A 20,962-nucleotide genomic window follows, 5' to 3' on the forward strand; every position below is an offset into this window, starting at 1 on the left:
CTGGCGAGGCGAGTCGCGGCAGGATTACTGAACAGTTCAGAGCAGGAGTCAGTGTCGGAACGCTGCTGCTGCCGAAATGAGGATGCCGTCGAGCCACTCGAATTGGACCATTAGTTTCGGCGGCATTAGTTTGGCGCTTTCATGGCCCAGACGATGCAGACGAATAAATAAGAGACGAGTAGCGGGAGCCCAGATGGGGCAGGAAGGGCTAGTGGACCTGGTCGGTCGGTCCCCGTGCCGGAATTATGCATGTAATAAAATGCGGCGGCATCGGCAGCAGGAACTGCAACAACCCGTGCGATTCCACGCCCACTCGCCTTTTCCAACTAAATTTAAGTGCATTAACATAAACTGGAATAACAGTGGTCTAAGTTTAAGAAGAAACTAAAATATATTACTTTAAAATCCAAAATTAAATACTTGTCAAGAATAGATATAGAAAGCTACAAGATAAGGCTTACTTTTATTTTAGTTTTAAAATTAAGTTTAATAAGAGTATTTTGTTCCATTGTACCTTCTACCCAAAAAAAGGATAAATAAGCTCCCAAAAAAATAGGGATGGCAGCAAGGATGCTGAACAGCTCTGATGAGTGCAACGACTTGGCAGGAGCACCGCTAAGCGTCAGCATCATCGACACTTTTGGCAGGAAGCGTTCGCGGCCAGGCTCAGACATATAGTTTAGTACATTTTCCCCGCACAGGACATGGCCAGGAAGCTCGTCTCGTCTCGTCTGGTGTCGTCTCTGAGGATGTGTGTGGGTGTGTGAGACATTAACAGACTCGTAAACTGGCAGTTGCTTGTTATGTTGATTACACAACCGCGTGAGCGTGGGACCAAATGAAAATAAAGTTGGCCCAACCAGCCAACCAACCAGCCAGCTTGCACTTGAATGCTCCCAAAATGGAAGGCAGCCATAAAGTATTATTACCCTTTCAAATAAAAAAGTGTTAAACAAGCTAATAGGATGAAAATATTTGGACTTGTTTTAAGAACTCTATTTTAGGCAAAAATATCTTTAGAAACTCCTTAAGCTCTACTTTAAAGTAGGCTAGCTCCAGAAAATGTGCAACACTTGGCGCCATGCCCCCTCCTGTTGGTACGTGCCTGTCAGGGATCACACGCCCCTGCCCAGAACTGTCAGCTGCCCTTTCGGTGGGAAAAGCCGGGAAAAGGAAAAGCCAACCAGAAACTATAATAGAAATAGAAACAGTAGCAAACAAGCAGCAGCAGCCGGAGCAGTAGTGGCAGCGAGAAAAGTCCTGGATTGTGGCAAGAGTTGAAAGTTGAATGTCTGGCAAATGCCGCGGCAATGCCCCCTGAATGCAGTCAGTGAAAATGCAGTTTTCCACCCCCATCACCACCCACACAATTGCCCCTCGGATCTTGTGGGAACTTTTCACACGCAGCACCAAATCTGCCAAAGCCACTTTTCGGTATTGTTTTTTGTAGCTTTTCCAAATTTATTGCAACACTCCTTGGGTCCTATCTTTCCTCCGGCTCCACTGACTTTATCTCTCCACTGTGGGTGTGTGTGGTTCTGTCTGTCAGAGGATATTTATCTGGCACGTTAAGTTTACTTTTTCCCTTCCCTTGGAATCTACTTCCCACATCATACCCAACACCCTACATCTCACACCCATTTCATAATTTTTCGCCTTGCGGCCAAATTGTCGTCTTTATTTGCAGCATGGAAATGCTCAAACACAATTTTCCATTTCCATTCGACTACACACTCACCCACTCCCTCCCCAAGATGAGGGAAAATGGTAAACGCTGCCCGTTGCGAGATTTTCCCGCATGACATTTGCGATTTTCCGCACATTTTGTACTTTATTGAACTGTTTGTCACATGACGTTTAGTATTTTGCGAGCTGCGCCAGCTGCAGGCAAGAGTTCCTCTGCGAAGAAACATTCTGAGATATATAGATTCTATATTACAGATGTAGATATATATATTCAGAATGGAATGTTATCTTTAAAGGTACAGAGTTGCCTCAAAAAGTACCATCCTCTGTGGTAAATATATAGATATTCGGATATTTAAAGAGGAATCTTAAAAGTTACATACTTTATTCGATCAAGTTCCTCTATAGAAGTCTTTTAAAACCTCTCACAAAGCACACCTTTTGAAATATGTAGAATCTACATTGTAGATATATGCCTATTAAGATAGGATTGGATTCTTAAATAGTAAAGCCTTTCTTTTATATATTCCCTCTATTAAAGTTTCCAATATATTGACTTCTATAGTTCCCCAAAAAGAACACCTTTTAAGATATACACATATATCAGAGAGGAATGTAATCTTTAATAGTACTTAACTTTCTTCTACAAATTTTCACTAGAATAGTCTTCTATAGTCTCTCACTAAGGACACTTTCTAAAAGGTTTAGTTTCTTAAAAATTACAGACTTTCTTCTATGGAATCCCTCTATAGTAGTCTTTTATATATTGTCTGCTATAGTAGTGCCTCAAGATCACATTCTGAAACATATAAACATTTGTGTGGATATATGTGTGAAATTTAAAGAAATTGTAACTTAAAAGGTAGACTGTTTCTATACACTAGTTCCTCCTCAATAGTTGTATTATATAGATCCTCCCAAAGATATTCACATCCATTCATAGATATTTCGATATTTAAAGATAAATGTTATCTTTAAAGGTTCAAAGTTGCTTCTGTATATTGTCTCTATAGTTATCTTTTATATATTGTCTTCTATAGATCCTCCCTTCTGCCATTAAACCTTTGCCCCTAAACCTAAATATAACCCTTTGATAAATAATTGAAATATATTCCAACTATAATAGTCCCCCCACAGTTTCGACCCCAAAAATCATTGCTATTTGATACATACAAGTAATAATAGGAAGAAAAGGGGTCACAGCTGACCCCCTTATGGCTAAACCATGTAAACTTGATGAAAATCAAATGGAAATAAAAACGGACGGCGCTCATAAACAATAATATGGCTAGCAGCTAGTGAGCTTTGGAGGGAAACTTTTCGCTTACCGAAAAATAAAAGGAAAAACCAACAAATAAAGGAAAAGAACACACTCCTCCTCCTCATCTAAGAGTGGCAGAGCAACTTAATAAAAACAAAAATGTATGAAATACTTTTACGACTTTCGAAGACATTTTTACAACTTGCTGGCAAGTTTTGCTAACGATATGCGAGATGCAGCCGGGTCTGCAGATGCTGCTGCTGGAACTGGTCCTGATGCAGCCCAAGGACCTCGTTCTCGTCCTCGTCCTCGTCCTGGTCAAATGGATACGTCGCATCATAAAACCGAAAGTCATTTCGCACAGAACGTGTCTACCGAAGCTGAATCCTAGAGACGGGGAATGTCCGGCCAAGAAGCCAAAGTCATCGCAGCCAATAATAATTCCAATTGCAAGTGCAGTGACAATTTTGTGTCCGCTGGGCGTCCTAGGATGTGCTCTTCTTTTGGGCACTTGGGCACTTTTGGGTACAATGTACCCCGCCGAACAATGGTCAGCAGAAGAGCAGCAAAAGCGCACTTTTTATTGCCCAGCGTTGGCATTTTAAGTGCAACAAGCCAGTGGCAAGCAGCGAGGCAGTGGCAGTGGCAACATTATTTGGTCAATGTAGACGACATGACGCGGCCATTAAGAGCAACAAATAAGCAAACAATAACAAGAAGCCGCCACCAGATGAGCCCGGGGAGAAATTAAGAAAAATGCTTAAGCAGCTAAACAAAGTTCCTTAGTTAAAGTCCTTAATATATATACATTCCTTCATGTTGAATATTTAATCTTAGTATCTAAACTGTGATATCAAATAACCATACATAACTGATAGTGTCAAAAAAGGTGTATCTTTGCAAACAAACATGTTTATCTATTGATCAAGTTGGGCATTCCCGGCCGATAATGGTACTCTTTCCTATGAAAACTGATTGCAAATAATCAGAGGCCTCTGTTTTGGCTTTATTTCTAAGCAAGATGGCTAGAATGAGGTATCTATGGATTTCGAACGTCGCCACTTGAAAAATAAAGAGTGCCATGTTCAATAAACAAAAATATAAGAAAACATAATTGAATTACTTAATAATATTCGACGTCGGAACTGGTTGGCTGATAAAATCCCAGAGATTGTCTCGGACTTCTGCCCGGATCTGTCCAACTTTGGAGAAGCTAATTAGCAACTAAAGCGAAATTAAAGCAGAACCGAGCCAAGTCCAGCCAACGACTAATGGCCTTTGTGTTGGCGCTCCAGGGATGGAGGTGCTACAACTAATTAAATGCAATAAGCTATGGCAACTGCTGGACGTGGCAGTGGACGTGGACAGGACGGGCTGGCAGACAGGACAGGTAATGCTGTTGGACGAGTGACAACTTTGTTTTGATGCGCCGGGCATCCTCTTCCGGCATCCTAGACCCCATCGCCCATCCCCCGTTTTAGTTGCAAACTAACGACGAACGCGTTTTAATTTGCACATTAAAGTAATTAGTTTAGCATTAGTTGGCTGCCGTTTGTTTTAATGAGTCGCGGGATTTGAAACGAACGCCACTCACCGCTCTTGAAGGTGGCCATGAGTCTCTCGGAGTCGCCTCCATGCTGGCAGACAAATAAAGACGTATCTAGCAAGTCGCTTGGAGAATATCCCAATAAGCCATGCATCCTGAAAGAGAATAGTACATCGTATTATCTTAAAAGACATCTTAGTTAAAGGGACTCACTTGTCATCCACGTAGGTGAATCGCATGTCCAAGGAGTGCTTGGTAAGGAAAGTACTAGTTCCCAGGGGAATCTCAATGTTTGATGGATGCGGAATGGGTCTGCCAATCGCAATCAGCACTCGCTCGTCCCTGGCATTGACCACCAAGTGTCCAGTGATGTGTATAACCTGCATAACGATTGATGATTAGTGCTGATCCGGTTAGACTGGTACTGGGACTCACCTTGTAGGAGGCACTCTTGATGTTGATGCTCCGGCCTCGATTCGTCAGGGTGCACTTTAGTCGCACAAACAGATCCCGGTGATGGGTGCTGACCCCGGCCTCCTGCCGCTGTTCACCCTTTGTGACCTTGTCGGCAATGTCGCGCTTCAGGCTGAGGGCCTCCTTGATCTCGGCATGGTCGCACTGGTGGGAGTACTCCCAGATCTGTTGACCCAGCGTGTCAATCTGCCAGATAAGAATACAGACATTAGCGGCGAGAACATGGCGCTTCTGGGAAAACACTTACCTTGGAAATGCCAAGATACTCGACCACGTTCTCGGACACATAGGTGATGTCACCCTCGCTGGATAGCACCAGCAGGAATCCGTCCATGGTCTGCTTCAGCAACTGACTGGCTTCGGCTCCGTTTAGCCAATCCTCGTTGCCGATTTCCAACTTGGGCTTGATCTCCTTCTGGTCCTCCGAGGCATCTATGTCCTGCTTGATGGTCTCATTGCAGTCCCGCAAGCTGGGCACTAAAAAAAGGAAGCATTTCTTATTAAAAATCCTTTCAAGACTGGAAAAGTACAAGAATTACTCACCAAACTGCAACATTTCGCGAATCTTGAGCACCGCTATGGTGATCCTCATCACGGAGGCCTTGTCCAGTTGATTGACATCGTCGGTTTTCAGGGGCAGGGCCTGGGAGAGTTCCATAAAGATCTCCGTCTCCTTGGACCGACGACACCTAGCGGCATCCCGTGACTTTTCCTTGCGCTTCTCATTGTTCCTGCAACAACAATAAAAGATGCAATATTTAAATTAGTAAGAGCTCATGGCGATCACGTAGGCCACACATACGTAGGCCGTAGGAAAGGTTAAGAGGATGGGAGAGGCTGGAAGGGAAGGTGCCAGAAATATGCGTGCATTTCAATTCCCATTTGATTGCTTGTGATTCAATTCGCTTGGCCAGAGCTCGCAATTTTCCAATTAAGCGAACCGTGTTGGCAATTTTCGCATTTGCCGCCAGGCCAAGCGAATAAAAAGGCGATCGAAACGGCGCCAAAGTTCACGGCACTAATTGCGAAGAAGTCTACGATCCAAGCACCAAAGTCAACGCTTAAGATCCTGACCTATAGCCAACTATCAATGCTGAAGCACTATCTATAGCTATAGGGTTTATGAAATATGTATGTATACAAGTTTATGAGGCTTCCCAGAATAGCCAGCAGTCACACGTTCGACTGATAAAGCTACCTTGGCACCGATCCCCAAATCGATGGTGGTCTTTGGAATATTTTTGCAGATAATTGACGAAACTTCCCACCGCTCCGATGAGTTGGCAATTAGCAGGTTGGAAGAGTGAGTAAGCTCCAGTTTAGGACAAAATTTTTAATCAACAACGAGGGAGAATGATTTCCGCAAGATCACTGACCTCACACACAGACATAAGTATTCCCAAGAGGAGGAAAATTCAAAGAAAAATTATATGACAGAAAAGTCTGCCAAGAAAATCTCGTGAGCTGCCCCATGCTAGGAAACTAATTAGGGAATTTATCCAAAAGCAACATTATAGAAGAACTCGTGCCTCTTATTATTTTTAAAAACTTGTATAATCCGCGAGACATGCCAATTTTTGCACGTAGCCCTCCCTAGTAGTAGGGGTCTTCTATAAAAATTGCCAAAATTGCATTAATTGTAACCTCAGAAAAGGGCAAACACTATGAAACAGGTGTTATATTACTCAAAATCCCCTTGGCAACATCGCCAAAATGTGAAATATTATTTCTCTGATTTCAATAGTGATCCACCTGTCCGACCAGAACTTGACATATCAGCCGACAAAGGCACTGATATCTCCGGTCTGGCGTTGGTCTAATAAAATATGATACTTTTTAGTTTATCCCGTACAACCATCCCACTCCCCCCAACCCTAAAAAAAATATAATACAAAAGATAATTAAATAAAAATAAAAATCACAATAGAAGTATTGATTAGAAGGCTTTCAATTGTCAATCAGCCTCCATCGGAATGACGGAATGCAGTGGCTTTAGATACCATAGTTATTATATTATATTATTTCAAACGCTATCGCTATTATATATAATGTATATAACTCGATATACAGTAGACCCATAGAAAGCTGACCACTTCGAGTGCATGCTAATGGCCTGCTTAAGATCGGGATGTTGTGGCTCTGGAGGGGTGTGGTGGAGGTGCGATCGGGCCAGTAACAGAAGTAACTATAGCTACTATAGCTACTATAAATATTCAGGCAGTGCCATCAAAATTGCCTTGTTGTGGTTGGCTATTTAGGAGCTATTGTTGTTGCTTAATATTTCCGCTCTCGAACACGGAGAAAAAAATATTAGAGACTTTAAAACATAGAGACTTGGTATTTAAAATATAGTAAATCTTATAAAAATGTACTCAAAGAATTCTTGGAATTAGGAAATATTTAACCACCATATTTATTTTACTGATAAGTCCAACGATTGTGGGTATAATCTTTAGTTCCTATTTAAAATTCTTAAAAATAATTTCTTTTATTTATTCTTTGACCTAAGTGGTGTTTTCCAACAAAAATATATAAAAGCTATATACAAATATACATATATTCTATATACTAAGCTATTAATATTCCTCATAAAAATCATTATGAATGAGAACCACGTTAAAGGCACGTGTATGTTAAGCCTATTATCCTAAAACATGTCTCTTTTTGGCTACTGACCCGGTCTTCTTTGTTTAATTTCCAAAAGCAAGCAATTATTGCGAAATTCGCAACCAAACATGCCGCAATCTCTTGAGAGATATATCAGACATATCCCCCAGATAGACCTTTTAAAATACAATCCAGAGTGTCGAGTTCATGAGGTCAGGGATGTTTAGCAGAGACACCTCCAGAGTCCAGAGTGTGTACTCTGCAAGTGCGTCGTCAGCTTCAGCTTCAGCTCTGGCTCATTAGCATGGCGATGGGGGAGCACAGATTTGGAATAAAAGCGTCCAAAACGTAAATAAACTGAAATAAACAGACGACAGGACAGACCAAGGGGACCATTTGATTTCCGGGCACGTTGCAGGTTAAGCTTACAGCTCGCAACTGCGTCAATCATTTGCAAATCACTACTGATCAGAGTTATATAGAAAAGCACCTCTTGAGGGGTTTCTTTTGGGAAATACCCAGCATAAAGTCATCGGTAAAGTCAGATAAGAGTTACAACTACAAGCCAACTGCCGCCAAACAATCTTCAAGTTTTATTCACTAGATTGCCATTTATTGAAAAAGAGAACCAAAGTCGCTGAAGAGAATACTCTGAGATACTACCTCATGTGTACTACTGTTGGGCGAAACCCATAGAGAACCTTGACTCATTCTCACCTTCTCCTCGCCATTCTCTGCCCTCTGGTTATCTCCTCGGCCGTATCTAAATATTATTATAAAAGGCGATCCACAAATAAGCATAGATAAGATCCCACGACGTTTACTTTGGACTACGGCGGATTTTACAGTGGAGACAGCACTTTTGGGTTTGGGTTTCTACGCCCCCTACACCCCCTAGGTTTCTAGATCTTAAGAATACCTCCCCATGTTTGGATGGAAATATCACTACTCACATAAAGTCCTCAATATCGACAAACTGAGAAAATTGGCAAGCTTCGGTATTGTTGGGAGTATATCCATAGCAGTAGGAATAGCTCCAGGGACGACTTTCGCGACAGGGCGTGGCCACCGACAGGAGGCTGCCCCTTTGGCGGTAAAAGTCGTGATGCTGCTGTGGGTGCTGCGGCTGTGGCTGCTGGTACGGATGGTACCGGTTCATACCAGCTTGGCCATTGGGCCCCAACATGGCACCCACGAATGTGGGCTGCGGCTGCCTGGCACTCATGAACGAGCCATTGCCAAAGTTCACCGAGGGTTCATTAATCGGGTTACGACCGAAAACCGAGCCATGGTTCAGCGGCTGTGGCGGCTGCGGCTTGTAATCGCACTCGAAAAAGTTACAGGAGGCGACCGAGGGATCCTCCCCATAGAAGGAGTTATCGCCAGTGCAGGAGACATCGCAGCCCTCCCAGGAGTTGTACATATTTTGCGCCGTTTCTTTCGCTGGAATCCGGCTAATCCCATCGAGGGACACACGCTCGGCACACGCGGTATCTCCAGCTGTTATCGTCCAGAACCGAAGACTTTATTTTGATTTCAAACACAAGCACTTTACGATTTGGTAACTGCAGTGACTGAGGTAACGGTGGCGACGACGGCAAACACTATGACCGGGAGTTCGGTGGTAATTGAGCGAAAGGTTCTATGCCTTGGCAGCGATCATATTTATACCCAAACCAGGCTACCCATACCGAAAAAAATGGCAATAAAAGTTAGTAGAGAGAGTGCCGAGAGAGTCAGACATTAACGTCAGATTCCGTGTGCTATCAGACAAGTTTGCCTATCCGGAGCCCGGACTGGGTGCTCTGATAAGATAAAGTTCCGCCTCGAAAACATTCAACTCGACTCGACCGGGCAGGCAGGGAGCTAGAGGTTCGGTGCTGGCCAATTGGACGGTATCAGTTGGGCCTGTGCCATGAGTGGCAGATTCAAATTAGAGGCTTATAAATTATGTCAGTGTGCTCCACTTCAGCTGGTAATTACGGCCAGTATCTCGTAGTATACTTTTCAGCGCACACGACTAATTCTGCACGTCCTGCGGGCTTCGATTTTATATGACTCACTCCCCTGCAGTATGGCTAGCTCTTTGTTGACTGGCATAAATTAAATAAATCTTGGAAAAGATTCTAGTCTTCTTTGAAGAGAAGACTGATCTCCAAGAGTCTGTTTCTCGGTCGGCCGAGTTCTTATCGCAGAACTATAGCCATAACAACTAAATATTTAGATTAGTTTGGCAAACATGCGATCCGAGGAAAGTGAATCGCGATAGCAGCCAGCCATGTCGAGGTAATCAAAATAATAGTGTAATCGGAGGAGGAAGAGGATGGGAGAGCCGACAGCCCGGGGTCAAGTTAAAAGCTCGGAGATAACCTTTCTGTTTACCTTTATGCTTATGCTACAAATGTCAGTCACAATGTTATAATAATTCAACTCAGCAAGGGTAGTCTTTTCAAGATTAGAATGGTAGCTTGTAAGATTTTTATTGTAATATTTCTTAAAATACTAGCGACTATATAAGGTCTGGTAGTTAGGATTAGGGTTCTTAATCAAAGAATTACATATATTTTAATGAATCTCAAAATACTAGAAACTAAGTATATAAGGTCTGATAGTTAAGTATAGGATTACAAGTTTTTGAAAGATTAATACTATTTCAATCTTTTAAAAATATTAAATTTTATTAGGACTGATAGTTACGGATAGGGTTCTCGATCTTCAGAGTCTCATAAGCAAAATTATAATTTAAAATAATAAATTATAAACCATATAAATATATGGTATAGTTATATATATATATAGTGTAGTATAGTAGAGTCTGATCTTCAGAGTTTCAAAAGGTCTTAAAAGTTAGGATTAGGGTTTTTTAACTTCCGAGTTTCAAAGAAATACAAAAATTGTTTGATATATTAAAAAACCTACAAACTATATAATGCCTGATAGTTAAGTGTAGGGCTCTCGATCTTCACAATTTAAAAGAAATAATAATGAAGGACTAGTTCCAATTCCTTTGGCATTAATTTTCCTGTTAAAAAGTCACTTCATTATAAAATTTTAATCTCTTTTCAGCAACAGGAGGTCCTTTTTTAGACAAGGAGGGTCCCCTTTGTTCTTCAACAATGAGATCTTTTTGTAAGACCTACCCAAAGATATAAATATCTAAAAACAGGTTGGGTGGGATATCACAGACCTCAAAAAAATAAAGCTTTGCGCAATTTTAAAAAATAAAAATAAATATCTTATATGACACTTTAACTAATAAATTAAGACTTTCGCTGGCAGCAAGAAAAAAAGAACCATAATTTACACCATATGGGAGCGTTATAAGGTCCATGGTCCATTTGTATCTGAAAGATTGAAAGAGATTCGGAAGCTGCGTTGGCTGCTTTCCGTCTCTGTCTTCCGCCTCTTGGCATCTCGCTCGCTGCATTGAGTTCAATTCCCTACACTTGGAGAAACAACTAATGAGGTTAAAGGTTGACCTGATAACGATATAAATAAATATTTTTGTTATTTTTTTCACTGTATAGTAGCAGCCAAAACAAAAACAAGACTTTCGAATGAAAATCAACAATAACTCCAAAAGACTAATATGGGGGCTATATACACACACACACACACCATATGGCATCTCTTTCTTGCTTACTCTCCCCCTCTATCACCACCTCTCTTTCTCCCTTGATAAACCCGCCCCCTGCGGGTGTGTTGCCAGCCTCCCCGTGTCCCCGTGTCGTCACATTTTTAGTTCGATTGCGCAAAAAGTAGGTCGTTGTGGCCAGACAGAAGGCAAAAACAACAACAAACATATAAACAACAATAGCAACAACAACATGGCATATCATTTAAATATTTTACAATACACACACACATGCATTATGCCTTGAATGAGTGTATGTGTAAGCGTGCGTTTGTTTGCGTTAATATTGAAATTTATTTATTGTTCGAGTTGTTTTTTTTTTTTTTTTTAAGTTTTTATTTTTTAATTCAAGAGCTTCGGTGCTCGAGGTCCACGCAGTTTATGAAACTAATTTAAAAACAAGACATAATTTTTGATTCAGATTCTTGCCTCCCTCTAGATTTATTGAGGTCAGGTTCTACAATCGAAAATAATATCATAATACACAACTACCTTAAGTTTCAGCTCAAATAGTGGTCGTTTTTTATGCAAACTTTCACCTGCTTTTGGGCCCGAAATCAAAGCCAATTGTTTGCCCTGAGCTTACAACCGGCCAATGTACTCGAACCAGTTGGTAGTAAATGGAAAATTGCCGCCAAGAGTCGGTCAGTGGATCGAACACTTTGAATATATGGCTATAGAACCGCTTTTCAGCTTTTCAGTTTTCCAGTTAGAGTCGTAAGTGGTTTATTTAAGCGTCACGTAGACCAGTGGAAATCCGTTTCAATTTCATGTAAATATTTTCGGTTTTTTTCTTAAAAATAAAAACATAAACTATGTAGTTTATGGGTTGATAAATAAATTTTGGACTTTAAGGGGCGTGGGGGGTCTCTGATAAACGGAATCCAACAAGCCGAAAAACAGGTTGTGGAGCAAGAGAGACGGCAATATATTCAAACATAACAGGTTTATTGTTTTTTCCTGATTTTGTTTTTTTTACAAAATAACCCAACATGCGTAAAAAACGCACTTGGAAGAACAATGCACTTGGCTAAAAATAGCTCAAGATAAAAAGGAGGCTTGTCCTTATAGAGGCAGAGTATATATCCCCTAAGGACTAAGCAACAAGTGGCTTCTGGTATCGTTTCTCTCTGAGAGTACCTTTTATTTGTGTTTATTTTTTTACTATTTACTCCATCATAGAGCTGGAGAAAACATCGACGATGTATCGATACATCGATGTTTTCTGAAACTCGAGAAACATCGAAGTTTTCAAACATCGATGTTCGATGTTTCCTCTTTACTCATCACTTCTTGGCTGGTATTTGGTAAGTGCACCAAAAATTATTATCAATTAAATGAAATAAACTTAACAATAAAATTGTTAAGTAATAAACAATAAAAGACTAATCTATAATTAGTCATAAAAAATGACTGGATTTAAATTAATTTTAATTTTATTTTTTCGCTTTTTTTTTTTTATTTGTTTTAGATTTTTTTTTTAGAACTTGTAGCTGCTTTATATTTTTGTTTCAATTGTTTTTTCATTTTAAGTTTTGTGTTCTATGAAAGACTAGCTTTAAGTTTCATTTTTAATACAAGAGTAGTATTTAAGAGCCATTTTGAATTTTGAAATATTATTAAACTATGGATCTTACACAAAGCGTAATTTTTTATAAATATATTACACTTTTTATTCATTTATTTTTAATAAATAAATATATTTTAATATAATATGGTGTGGTAAATTTTTTTAAGTGCACCCTAAGAAAGTTCGATGTATCGCGATACATCGATGTTTTTTTCTGAAAAACATCGAAACATCGATGTAGGTGAACATCGATGATTTTCCAGCTCTACTCCATCATATCATATTCCATTACGGAAACCGATTCCATGCATATGCAAACTGTGTCTCGACTTTTGTCTTTGACTTTTCCAAGGTCGTGGGTCTGGGTCGTTGCTAGCTCTTTTCCTCCTTCGGCCTGCTGCTATTTGGCTCTCGCTCTCACCCAGTCTAGTCGCCAAGTTCGAATAATAATTACCGTGAATGCAAAAATTAGTCAAACGCGTGATTAATGATTCGGTTTTCAATATATTTCATTCCCTAGCCACCCTATTACTGAGCTCTCTCTTTTTCGTCATTTAGTGACGTCCGTAAAGGGGAAGCTATTGAAATATATAGATACCTGGAGAGTATACAATATAGGATATGATTATATTGTTATGAATAAGGAAGGGTAGATTTCTTGTAACCTTTTTTCTTGAATAAAAAAAGATAAAATAAAGGATGAAGGCTTAGGATATTTATAAATAAGGTGTCTGAAGGAAAAACTATAGTATTCTTCTGAGATAAACATAATATATTTGGAATAATAAAACCTTATAATATTTATGTATGTTTGTATCTATATCAGTCTGAGAATTAAATCTTATCTACCTTGAATACCTGAAAATGAGAAGAAAAAACATATCATAAGAAAAAAATAAGTATCTGAACAATTCATAAGTATCTGAAGAAAGTTTTATTCATATTCCCTACTAATAATCATTGATATTACTAACTATTTTTGGTTTTTAATTCATTTTTAGTACAAATATAAATATATTGTATTGACATTGTATGTATATAAAAACAAAGTATAATTCACTCATAGTCACCAGGGAAGTTACATAAAGCGAGTTATGTATTACTAGGCCATTTAAGAAATATTCTTATAATTCTTTAACAAAAACCTCATAGAGGTATCTGTACTATTATTATATCTGCACATGAATAACCTAAAAGATACCTTTTTTATAAGAAAAAAGAAAAAAGAGCTAGATGAATAACCTGAAGGATCCCCTATATCCTAAGGATACTTTTTCACTATTGTTAAATACATCTTTTTAAGAACAAACTGAAGGATATCTTATATAAAGCATTTTAATATTATTCTATATTTTAAAGAACAACCTGAGGGATTCCTTATATAGGGCTTTATATAACAAATATTTCTTCTTAAGAACAACCTGAAGGAGACAACCCTTATAGGGCTTTTTACTATTACATATTTTATATTTTATTTTTATTTATTTATTTTTATATCTTCATTAAAACGACCTAAAGGATACCCATGTACAAGGCTCTTTATTATCATAAAAAGTATCTATCTACTCAAGAATCACCCAAAATATAACCAGAAACCACTTGACGCCCGCTGCGAAGTCGCAGCAGCAGTAGCAGCCGCAGCAGCAGCGGTGGGTAAGCGAAGAGGAAGCAGAAAAAGAAAGCAAACGCTTATGCAATAAGCCAACCTCTGATCTAAAAAAGATCCAATAGAGAATGATAGGGTGGGGTATAGGGACTCCAGACCATTAGGGACACAACCAACATCTAGATCTATGACTCACCTGCGTTTCTCCTTGGGCTTTCCGCTGGCCGTGAGGTTCGATTTGACCAGGACGGGTGATCCGGATCCAGAGGAAGATGGCGAGGGGGTGGTCGATGAGGAGGGTGAGGAGGTGGATGCAGCAATTGCCGACTGCTTTTGCTTTTGAGCCTCTGCTGCTGCGTCTATTGTATCAATTAGGGAAACCATTTTCTCGTTAGAGATCCAAAATCAGCATAGAAACATTCAAGATCTGTCGATGTGGAGGTTCCTGTTGTTTGTTGTTGTTTTTCACTTGTTTTTTTTCTTTTTTGTTTTTTTGTTTTTCTTATCGGGGAGTTTTCCAGCACTTTTTGAGACTCTTCGTTGCTGTTGTTGTTGTGTGTTATTGTGTATTATATTATCGCTATTACTTTTTCGTTATTTTTTTTATGAAAACTAGTTATGCGCGTGTATGGGTCGTGTATGGTTGTATTGGTGGAACACACTTTCGGACACACAGGCACTCACTAACACACACTTTTTGTTTTCCTTGAAAATTGGTAATTATTGAACTTTACACTTATTGGAATGGCCTCTTTTTTAGCCGTCTAGTAATATTCCTTTAATTTCGAATCACAAAACAACTGGCACAGCACAAGGTTATTCGTTTATTCGGATTTTGTTGTTGTTTTCTAGTCTCAACAGGCCAATTGCACTTTGGTATTTATTCGATTCGTCGAGTATTGTTATTGCACTTTAAAGTTTTGCGTTAGTTTTCGGTTATATTTGCGTTGTAGCACCTCACATACGCGATTTATGTGCACTTTATGCATTTTACAATGCGCCTACAGCATTTTTTCGTCCCGAAATATTAATACGCTTTTATTTTTCACTTCCTTTAGTTCGCTTCTTCGTAAACAGTGTGACTGTGGGAGGGAGAAAATACCAAAGTCAGCTGTTAACGCATCGCTCAATATACCAAAACAAACAAACTAGCTTCACCGTACAGTAAAAATTACTTTTAATGAATTTTTTCATTTTTATTCATGAAATTAACAGAATCAAGAAATGATAGCCACTTCTTTTATTTAATTAACATTTTCATTATAAATTTGAAAAAATCATGGCTGAAGTATGATAACTATGACAAGGTTTATTTATTTTGTACGAAGTCACACCTAGCCCTTATCGTTTAAGTAACTCTAACGCGAAATGATTCCCACCTATTGCTTCGCAACCACTGAGGTACTATTGGGTCCAGCCAATACTTCTGTGGGCTCTGGCTCTGGAGCATCGGCCAGTGGGTCTGCGCTCTTGTCACCATCCCCGTCACCCAGTGCACCTCCCAATCCATCCTCGTCGTCATCATCGCCACCAGACTTGTTGTAGACGGTGGGATACCTCTGGAAGCAGTCACGCATCTTGGTGAATGCATCATAGCAATCAGAGCCCTTAGGATCGGCCTTGCTGTACTGGAAACAGGAGAAGGCTTCGCGGAAGTCTACACCACAGGGACCGGTAGCCATGCCTCCTAGGCAGGGACAACTCCAGTTGATGTTACCGTCCTTGGTGATCACTCCTTCTGGCTGCTCCGGTGGGGGTAGTTCGATGGTGCTGGGCGTCGAATGATCCTCCTTGGTGACAAAGCACACCTTATCCTTGCCGTATTCCTTGCAGTAAGACATCTTAAATATTGTGAAATTCTAGGTTACTCGAGGTCCAAAGGGGTCGCGGAAGTTTCGAGCACTTGAAAATGACAGGGCACTCCCTGGTATTGGCCAATCAGAGCTATAGCGATACGAACTCGCTCCAGAAAATCTTCGGGAATCCGGACTAGGAAGCGTCCCTCGTCAGCGCTGAGTTTCAAAAGTTCCAAGTCGGTTTGGCCACCAATTTCGCCAAAGACACTCTCCAGAGAGTTGTGAATACAGCCGTATAGAAATACCTGATTTAAAGTTACTGATTCAGGATCACGGAGTTTTCTGTGAAAACAAAAAAAAAACATGAGTTAACATTCTGATGCACGTGCGCATGTGGAAGATCTATGGGAGGTGATGAAATTTCTTCACCTACAGCTTGACGTCCAGATATTGGTAACCACTCATACTCTTATTGATGAGTTCCCGAATCCCAATGGCTCTCCGAGGGAAAATTTTCTACCGAAGGTTCGGGAAGTAGTCTTAAATGCCGGTCAGTGTGTTTTTTTTATGTAATTATTCCCCTTTCTTCTTTTTCAACAGCTGCTTGAAGTTAGAGTTGCCAACTAGCCGCCTTATCATGTCAGGCTTTGGTATTTTTCCGGTATTTTTTAAAAATGTTACTGCCCGATTGATATTCAAAATTATTTAATTAAAAACGAAATTATTTTAAATTCAGTAAAAATTCACGTTCTTTTTAATTCCATAAAATATTGTAAGCCTAAAATTTGAGAGTTCACCTAAATGTCTACAAATAGTTAATTTTTAAGAAGAGAAGTTTCAAGAAAAACTAATAGTTGTAAATTTTTAGGAATCAAACAAAATTTGTTTTCAATATGTTAGTTCTCATTATTTTTTTCATTCCCGCGTAGCTTTTCAAAATCCAATGCCGTTTTAGAGGTTTCCAACACCTGAAAGTGACAAGGAATTTCCTGGTAATGTCCTATTAGTTCCAAGCAACCACAGGTCATATCGTGCAGTTCCTGGGGCACCCGGAAGATTACCCGCTGTTGCTGTGCACAAAACTTGACAATTTCAAGGGTAAACTTTTCCTCGCAAAAAAAACTATCCAGACTATCGATAATGCAGTTTCGAAAGAGAGACGGTGTTAATACAACTGCATCTGGATCTCGTAGTTTTCTAAAAATATAATCTTTTTAATTTATTTTAAAACTTAAAAAAATTCCACCTTTGTCGCTTACATTTTGATATCGAAGTAGGAATAATCGGTCATGATGGTGTGCTACTAGCCAGTGATCCCTGTGCGCTGGTGGAATTCGGTTCGGGGCGAATGGCAAATAATAGGCGAATGGTAGCGATACTCCGCGCCAATCTTTTGACTAAATTCTTTTGACAAAACGTATAATTTTAGTATCACAAACGAACGAAATAAACAAACTTCAATCTGTGAAACTTTTGACCTGTCAATGGAAAACCTAACGAATGTCCAGGAGGAGGAGGAGGAGGGGCCCTTGAACGTGACGAAGTTGATCGTGAGTGTTGGTTAAGTTTTCTTTTCGTACTTTTATTTTTGATATTTGCATTCCAAGGGTGGTTCCATTACTGCAAAAGATGTTAAGCTTCTCCAGCAAGCCAGCTTGCACACGGTGGAGGCCGTGGCCAACTCCACCAGAAAGCAGTTGATGGCCATACCCGGTCTGGGGGGAGGCAAAGTTGAGCAGATCATTGCGATGGCAACTCGGTTAGTGCCTCTGGGATTCCTTAGCGCTAAGACGTTCTATGAGATGCGAGCCGACGTTGTGCAGCTCACCACAGGATCCAAGGAGCTGGACAAGCTGCTGGGAGGGGGCATCGAAACGGGATCCATTACGGAAATCTTCGGAGAGTTTCGATGCGGAAAGACGCAGATCTGTCACACCTTGGCAGTGACATGCCAACTCCCGATTAGTCAGAAAGGCGGCGAAGGCAAGTGTCTCTACATCGACACGGAAAACACTTTCCGACCGGAGAGACTGTCAGCCATAGCTCAGAGATATAAGCTGAACGAAGCGGAGGTACTGGACAACGTGGCCTGTTCCAGGGCTTACAACTCTGACCAGCAAACCAAGCTCATCCAAATGGCAGCGGGTATGCTCTTTGAATCGAGGTGAGCTCCAGTCTTATACCATTGCGACAGTTCCCTAATGACTTATTCTCTTTTCAGATATGCCGTGGTCATTGTGGACAGCGCCATGGCCCTCTATAGATCAGATTACATAGGCAGGGGCGAACTGGCTGCCCGTCAAAATCATCTTGGTCTGTTTTTGCGGATGCTTCAACGCCTGGCGGATGAGTTTGGAGTGGCGGTGGTTATTACGAATCAGGTCACAGCCTCTGTTGATGCTGTACCTGGCATGTTCGCTGGAGATTCTAAAAAGCCGATTGGAGGGCACATAATGGCGCATGCATCAACAACGCGGCTCTATCTACGGAAAGGCAAAGGAGAAACCCGGATATGCAAGATTTACGATTCGCCCTGTCTACCGGAATCTGAAGCGATGTTTGCTATTCTGCCGGATGGAATTGGAGACGCCAAGGAGAATTGATGAATCTGAGTGAGGAATATCTAATAAGTTTATGTTTTGCATTTGTTACTAATTTTAAAAGATAATCCACTAAAGTCAACTTTTGCCCAAAAAAACATTTAAATATTTTCGAAATGTATGCCATGAGAAACAGTCTCAAAGCTAATTGAATTTAATGTCATCATAAGGTATGATATTTTAGTAGAATGTACCAACTATTTATAATTCATTATTAATCAAAACACTACACACATAGTAAATATATATATGTTTGGGTCAAAAAAGCTGGGGAGGCTGTATGGTGTATGGTCTGCAAAAAAATGTATAGTGAGCAGAACAGGGGTCATATTGTAAACCTAGAAATTAAGCAATAGCACTAGGCATGTCGAACTTCATCCTCCAGAGCTGGGAATCCAAATAGCCCGGGGTTTAACGCTTAAAAGTAACTGAAAATAGAATTGTGTCAGAAATTCCATGTTAGGATTTCCATGGTTTTCCGACCTTAGAATAGAGTGGGACTTGCGGTGCTTGTCCTTAAACACTGATCATTTACTGTTGGGCGGCAGCTGTAGAAGCCGCGCTCTCTTTGGCTACAACCAAGTTGTTGTAACCACTTTCGCTCATCGTTACCCGAAGATTTTCGTTCATGTTTTTCGTATAATTCTTGTAAATACGAACTTTCTCACAAAAGTCTACCCAAAAATTGTCCTCTTGCTCCGGTAGGGGAGCGAATAGAGCCTTGAAGCTGTCATAGATACCGGTGGAAACTTTGCGAATAATTTGTGCCTTTTCCTTGAACTCCATTTCGTCTGTGGAGTTCATCTTCCAGAGCTCTAGGTTGCCCACGTACCTCCGCAATCTTCGCATAATGTCGACACATTCTGGGTTCCGCAACAGCATAAGTCTAGTTAAATCCACTTCTTTAAACTGTTCCAGAATCTCAAGGCATTTCCCAACATTAGCTCTCCTCAGCCCTAAGCATTCCCGAAGCTGTTGGGAGAGTGTGATAAAGTCGCGTTCCATAAACAGGCCGTCCTCGTGCTCAATTAGTTCCTCAATGAAGCGCATGGCCTCCAGTTTGGGGATTTCGTTCCGAGTCGGTTCAACAACTATCCTTTCGGGCATAGACTCTGGCTCCAGCTGCCCACTTTCCAGTTTTAGTTTCAGCTCGTGGGCTTCTTCCCGGGACTTCTCGACCCAGGCCTTCTCGGCGGCAGGACTCTCGAAGCGCTCCGGTCTCTGATAGTTGATGTTGATTCCTAAACACTTTGCCGTGGGTAAGTACACCATAAGTAAGTCGTTCTGAATGTTTTGCTGCAAAAGATGATCCTTATAAACATTCTTAATCATCTATTTGCTAAATATACTCACGTTTGCAGGCTTAGATCGTTTTTGTATGGGGGTAACTGCTGCCGTGGGCTTGGATTTTTTAACCGATTTTTTGGCGCTACTAGAAGCACCAGTGCCAGCTGAAGCGGAGGTGGTCTGAGAAGAATTTAATCCCTCGGCCGGAACTCTTCGCTTAGCTGGCGGTGGTGCATCTGCAGCGGTTGCGTCCTCGCCATCGCCATCCACATGGCGTGGCGGTGCCTTTGACTTTCGCGAACCGGTTTTCTTTTGAGGCTCAGGCGGTGCCGGGGCAGGAGCTGGCGCTGGAGTAGAATCTGCAGCTTCCGCTGTTTCAGGTCTTCTACTTTCTTCTGCCTGTTCCGATTGCTTGTCGGTTGTTGGCGGTTCTTCGGCGGCAGCTGCTTCCTCCCCACCGGACAAATCGATTGGCGCGGAATCTTCGCCACGCAGGGCGCTCTCTATTTGGTCAATGGCTTCACTGAACTTGGCGCGTTTCATGTTCCTGTCAGTGGCGAACTTATCCTTGTTCCCTACGTAGGCGAACAAGTCCTCCAATTTAATATTTGCCGTCTCCCCCGTCCCATAGAAGTAAACATTGTACTTTTTGTTGTTGCACTTGGTGATCTTCGCGGGCCACGCCGGATAACCCTTGACCTTGGCAAACACAAGGTCTCCAATATTGAAAGTCTTGGCAGCCTTTTCCTTGCCCATTGCCGTTGCGAAGTTGGTTGTTGTGGATGGCGTGGAATTCCAAATTATTTGTTTTTAACCAATTTGTGGCGTCTGTTCCGTCTCGCGCTTTTTCTTATCGATAAATTCTTGTTATCGATAGCTATAAAAATACATCGCA

The 20,962-nt window shown here is 40.9% G+C and overlaps 6 protein-coding genes across 9 annotated transcripts in view; 1 reads left to right on the plus strand and 5 right to left on the minus strand.

Moving 5' to 3' along the window:
- sima (HIF-1 transcription factor component sima) overlaps positions 1-15,459 on the minus strand; it is a 65,154-nt gene extending 49,695 nt beyond the window's left edge. For 2 of the 3 annotated variants that reach the window (XM_017236207.3, XM_070281662.1), the window contains exons 1-6: positions 14,581-15,459; positions 5,511-5,698; positions 5,215-5,444; positions 4,929-5,153; positions 4,707-4,873; positions 4,542-4,648 (exon numbers count right to left, since the gene is read on the minus strand). In XM_017236207.3, coding sequence (XP_017091696.2) covers positions 4,542-4,648; positions 4,707-4,873; positions 4,929-5,153; positions 5,215-5,444; positions 5,511-5,698; positions 14,581-14,768 — 1,105 coding nt within the window. In that variant the 5' untranslated portion in view covers positions 14,769-15,459. Of the gene's footprint in view, positions 1-4,541; positions 4,649-4,706; positions 4,874-4,928; positions 5,154-5,214; positions 5,445-5,510; positions 5,699-8,527; positions 9,013-14,580 lie in introns of those variants that run through there. The other variant, XM_017236206.3, reaches the window with a different exon arrangement.
- Positions 15,460-15,670: 211 nt separating this feature from the next.
- Positions 15,671-16,225, minus strand: LOC108121906 (mitochondrial intermembrane space import and assembly protein 40-B). The gene has a single exon (XM_017236212.2). The coding sequence runs from the start codon at positions 16,223-16,225 to the stop codon at positions 15,764-15,766; it is 462 nt and encodes a 153-aa protein (XP_017091701.1). The 3' UTR covers positions 15,671-15,763.
- Positions 16,226-16,248: 23 nt separating this feature from the next.
- Rpp14a (Ribonuclease P/MRP subunit p14 a) lies at positions 16,249-16,796 on the minus strand. Its single transcript, XM_017236214.3, has 2 exons — positions 16,614-16,796; positions 16,249-16,522 (listed from the first exon to the last, which is right to left on the minus strand). The coding sequence occupies exons 1-2, from the start codon at positions 16,643-16,645 to the stop codon at positions 16,249-16,251; spliced, it is 306 nt and encodes a 101-aa protein (XP_017091703.2). The 5' UTR covers positions 16,646-16,796.
- On the minus strand, positions 16,614-17,580 carry Rpp14b (Ribonuclease P/MRP subunit p14 b). Its single transcript, XM_017236213.3, has 2 exons — positions 17,440-17,580; positions 16,614-17,377 (listed from the first exon to the last, which is right to left on the minus strand). Exons 1-2 carry the CDS (start codon positions 17,469-17,471, stop codon positions 17,077-17,079), a joined length of 333 nt encoding a protein of 110 aa, XP_017091702.2. The 5' UTR covers positions 17,472-17,580; the 3' UTR covers positions 16,614-17,076.
- A 35-nt stretch (positions 17,581-17,615) lies between these two features.
- spn-A (RAD51 recombinase homolog spn-A) lies at positions 17,616-18,901 on the plus strand. The gene is made up of 3 exons (XM_017236210.3): positions 17,616-17,730; positions 17,788-18,344; positions 18,402-18,901. The coding sequence occupies exons 1-3, from the start codon at positions 17,665-17,667 to the stop codon at positions 18,781-18,783; spliced, it is 1,005 nt and encodes a 334-aa protein (XP_017091699.1). The 5' UTR covers positions 17,616-17,664; the 3' UTR covers positions 18,784-18,901.
- Jasper (JIL-1 anchoring and stabilizing protein) lies at positions 18,887-20,924 on the minus strand. 2 transcript variants are annotated; one of them, XM_017236209.3, is made up of 2 exons: positions 20,134-20,924; positions 18,887-20,028 (listed from the first exon to the last, which is right to left on the minus strand). In XM_017236209.3, exons 1-2 carry the CDS (start codon positions 20,821-20,823, stop codon positions 19,312-19,314), a joined length of 1,407 nt encoding a protein of 468 aa, XP_017091698.2. In that variant the 5' UTR covers positions 20,824-20,924; the 3' UTR covers positions 18,887-19,311. The 2 variants fall into 2 exon arrangements, with proteins under 2 accessions (XP_017091698.2, XP_017091697.2); XM_017236208.3 differs by having other exon boundaries at positions 18,887-20,076.
- Positions 20,925-20,962: the final 38 nt, after the last annotated feature.

The sequence above is a fragment of the Drosophila bipectinata genome, chromosome 3R (genome assembly GCF_030179905.1).
Source record: "Drosophila bipectinata strain 14024-0381.07 chromosome 3R, DbipHiC1v2, whole genome shotgun sequence".
Taxonomy (NCBI): Eukaryota; Metazoa; Arthropoda; class Insecta; order Diptera; family Drosophilidae; genus Drosophila; species Drosophila bipectinata.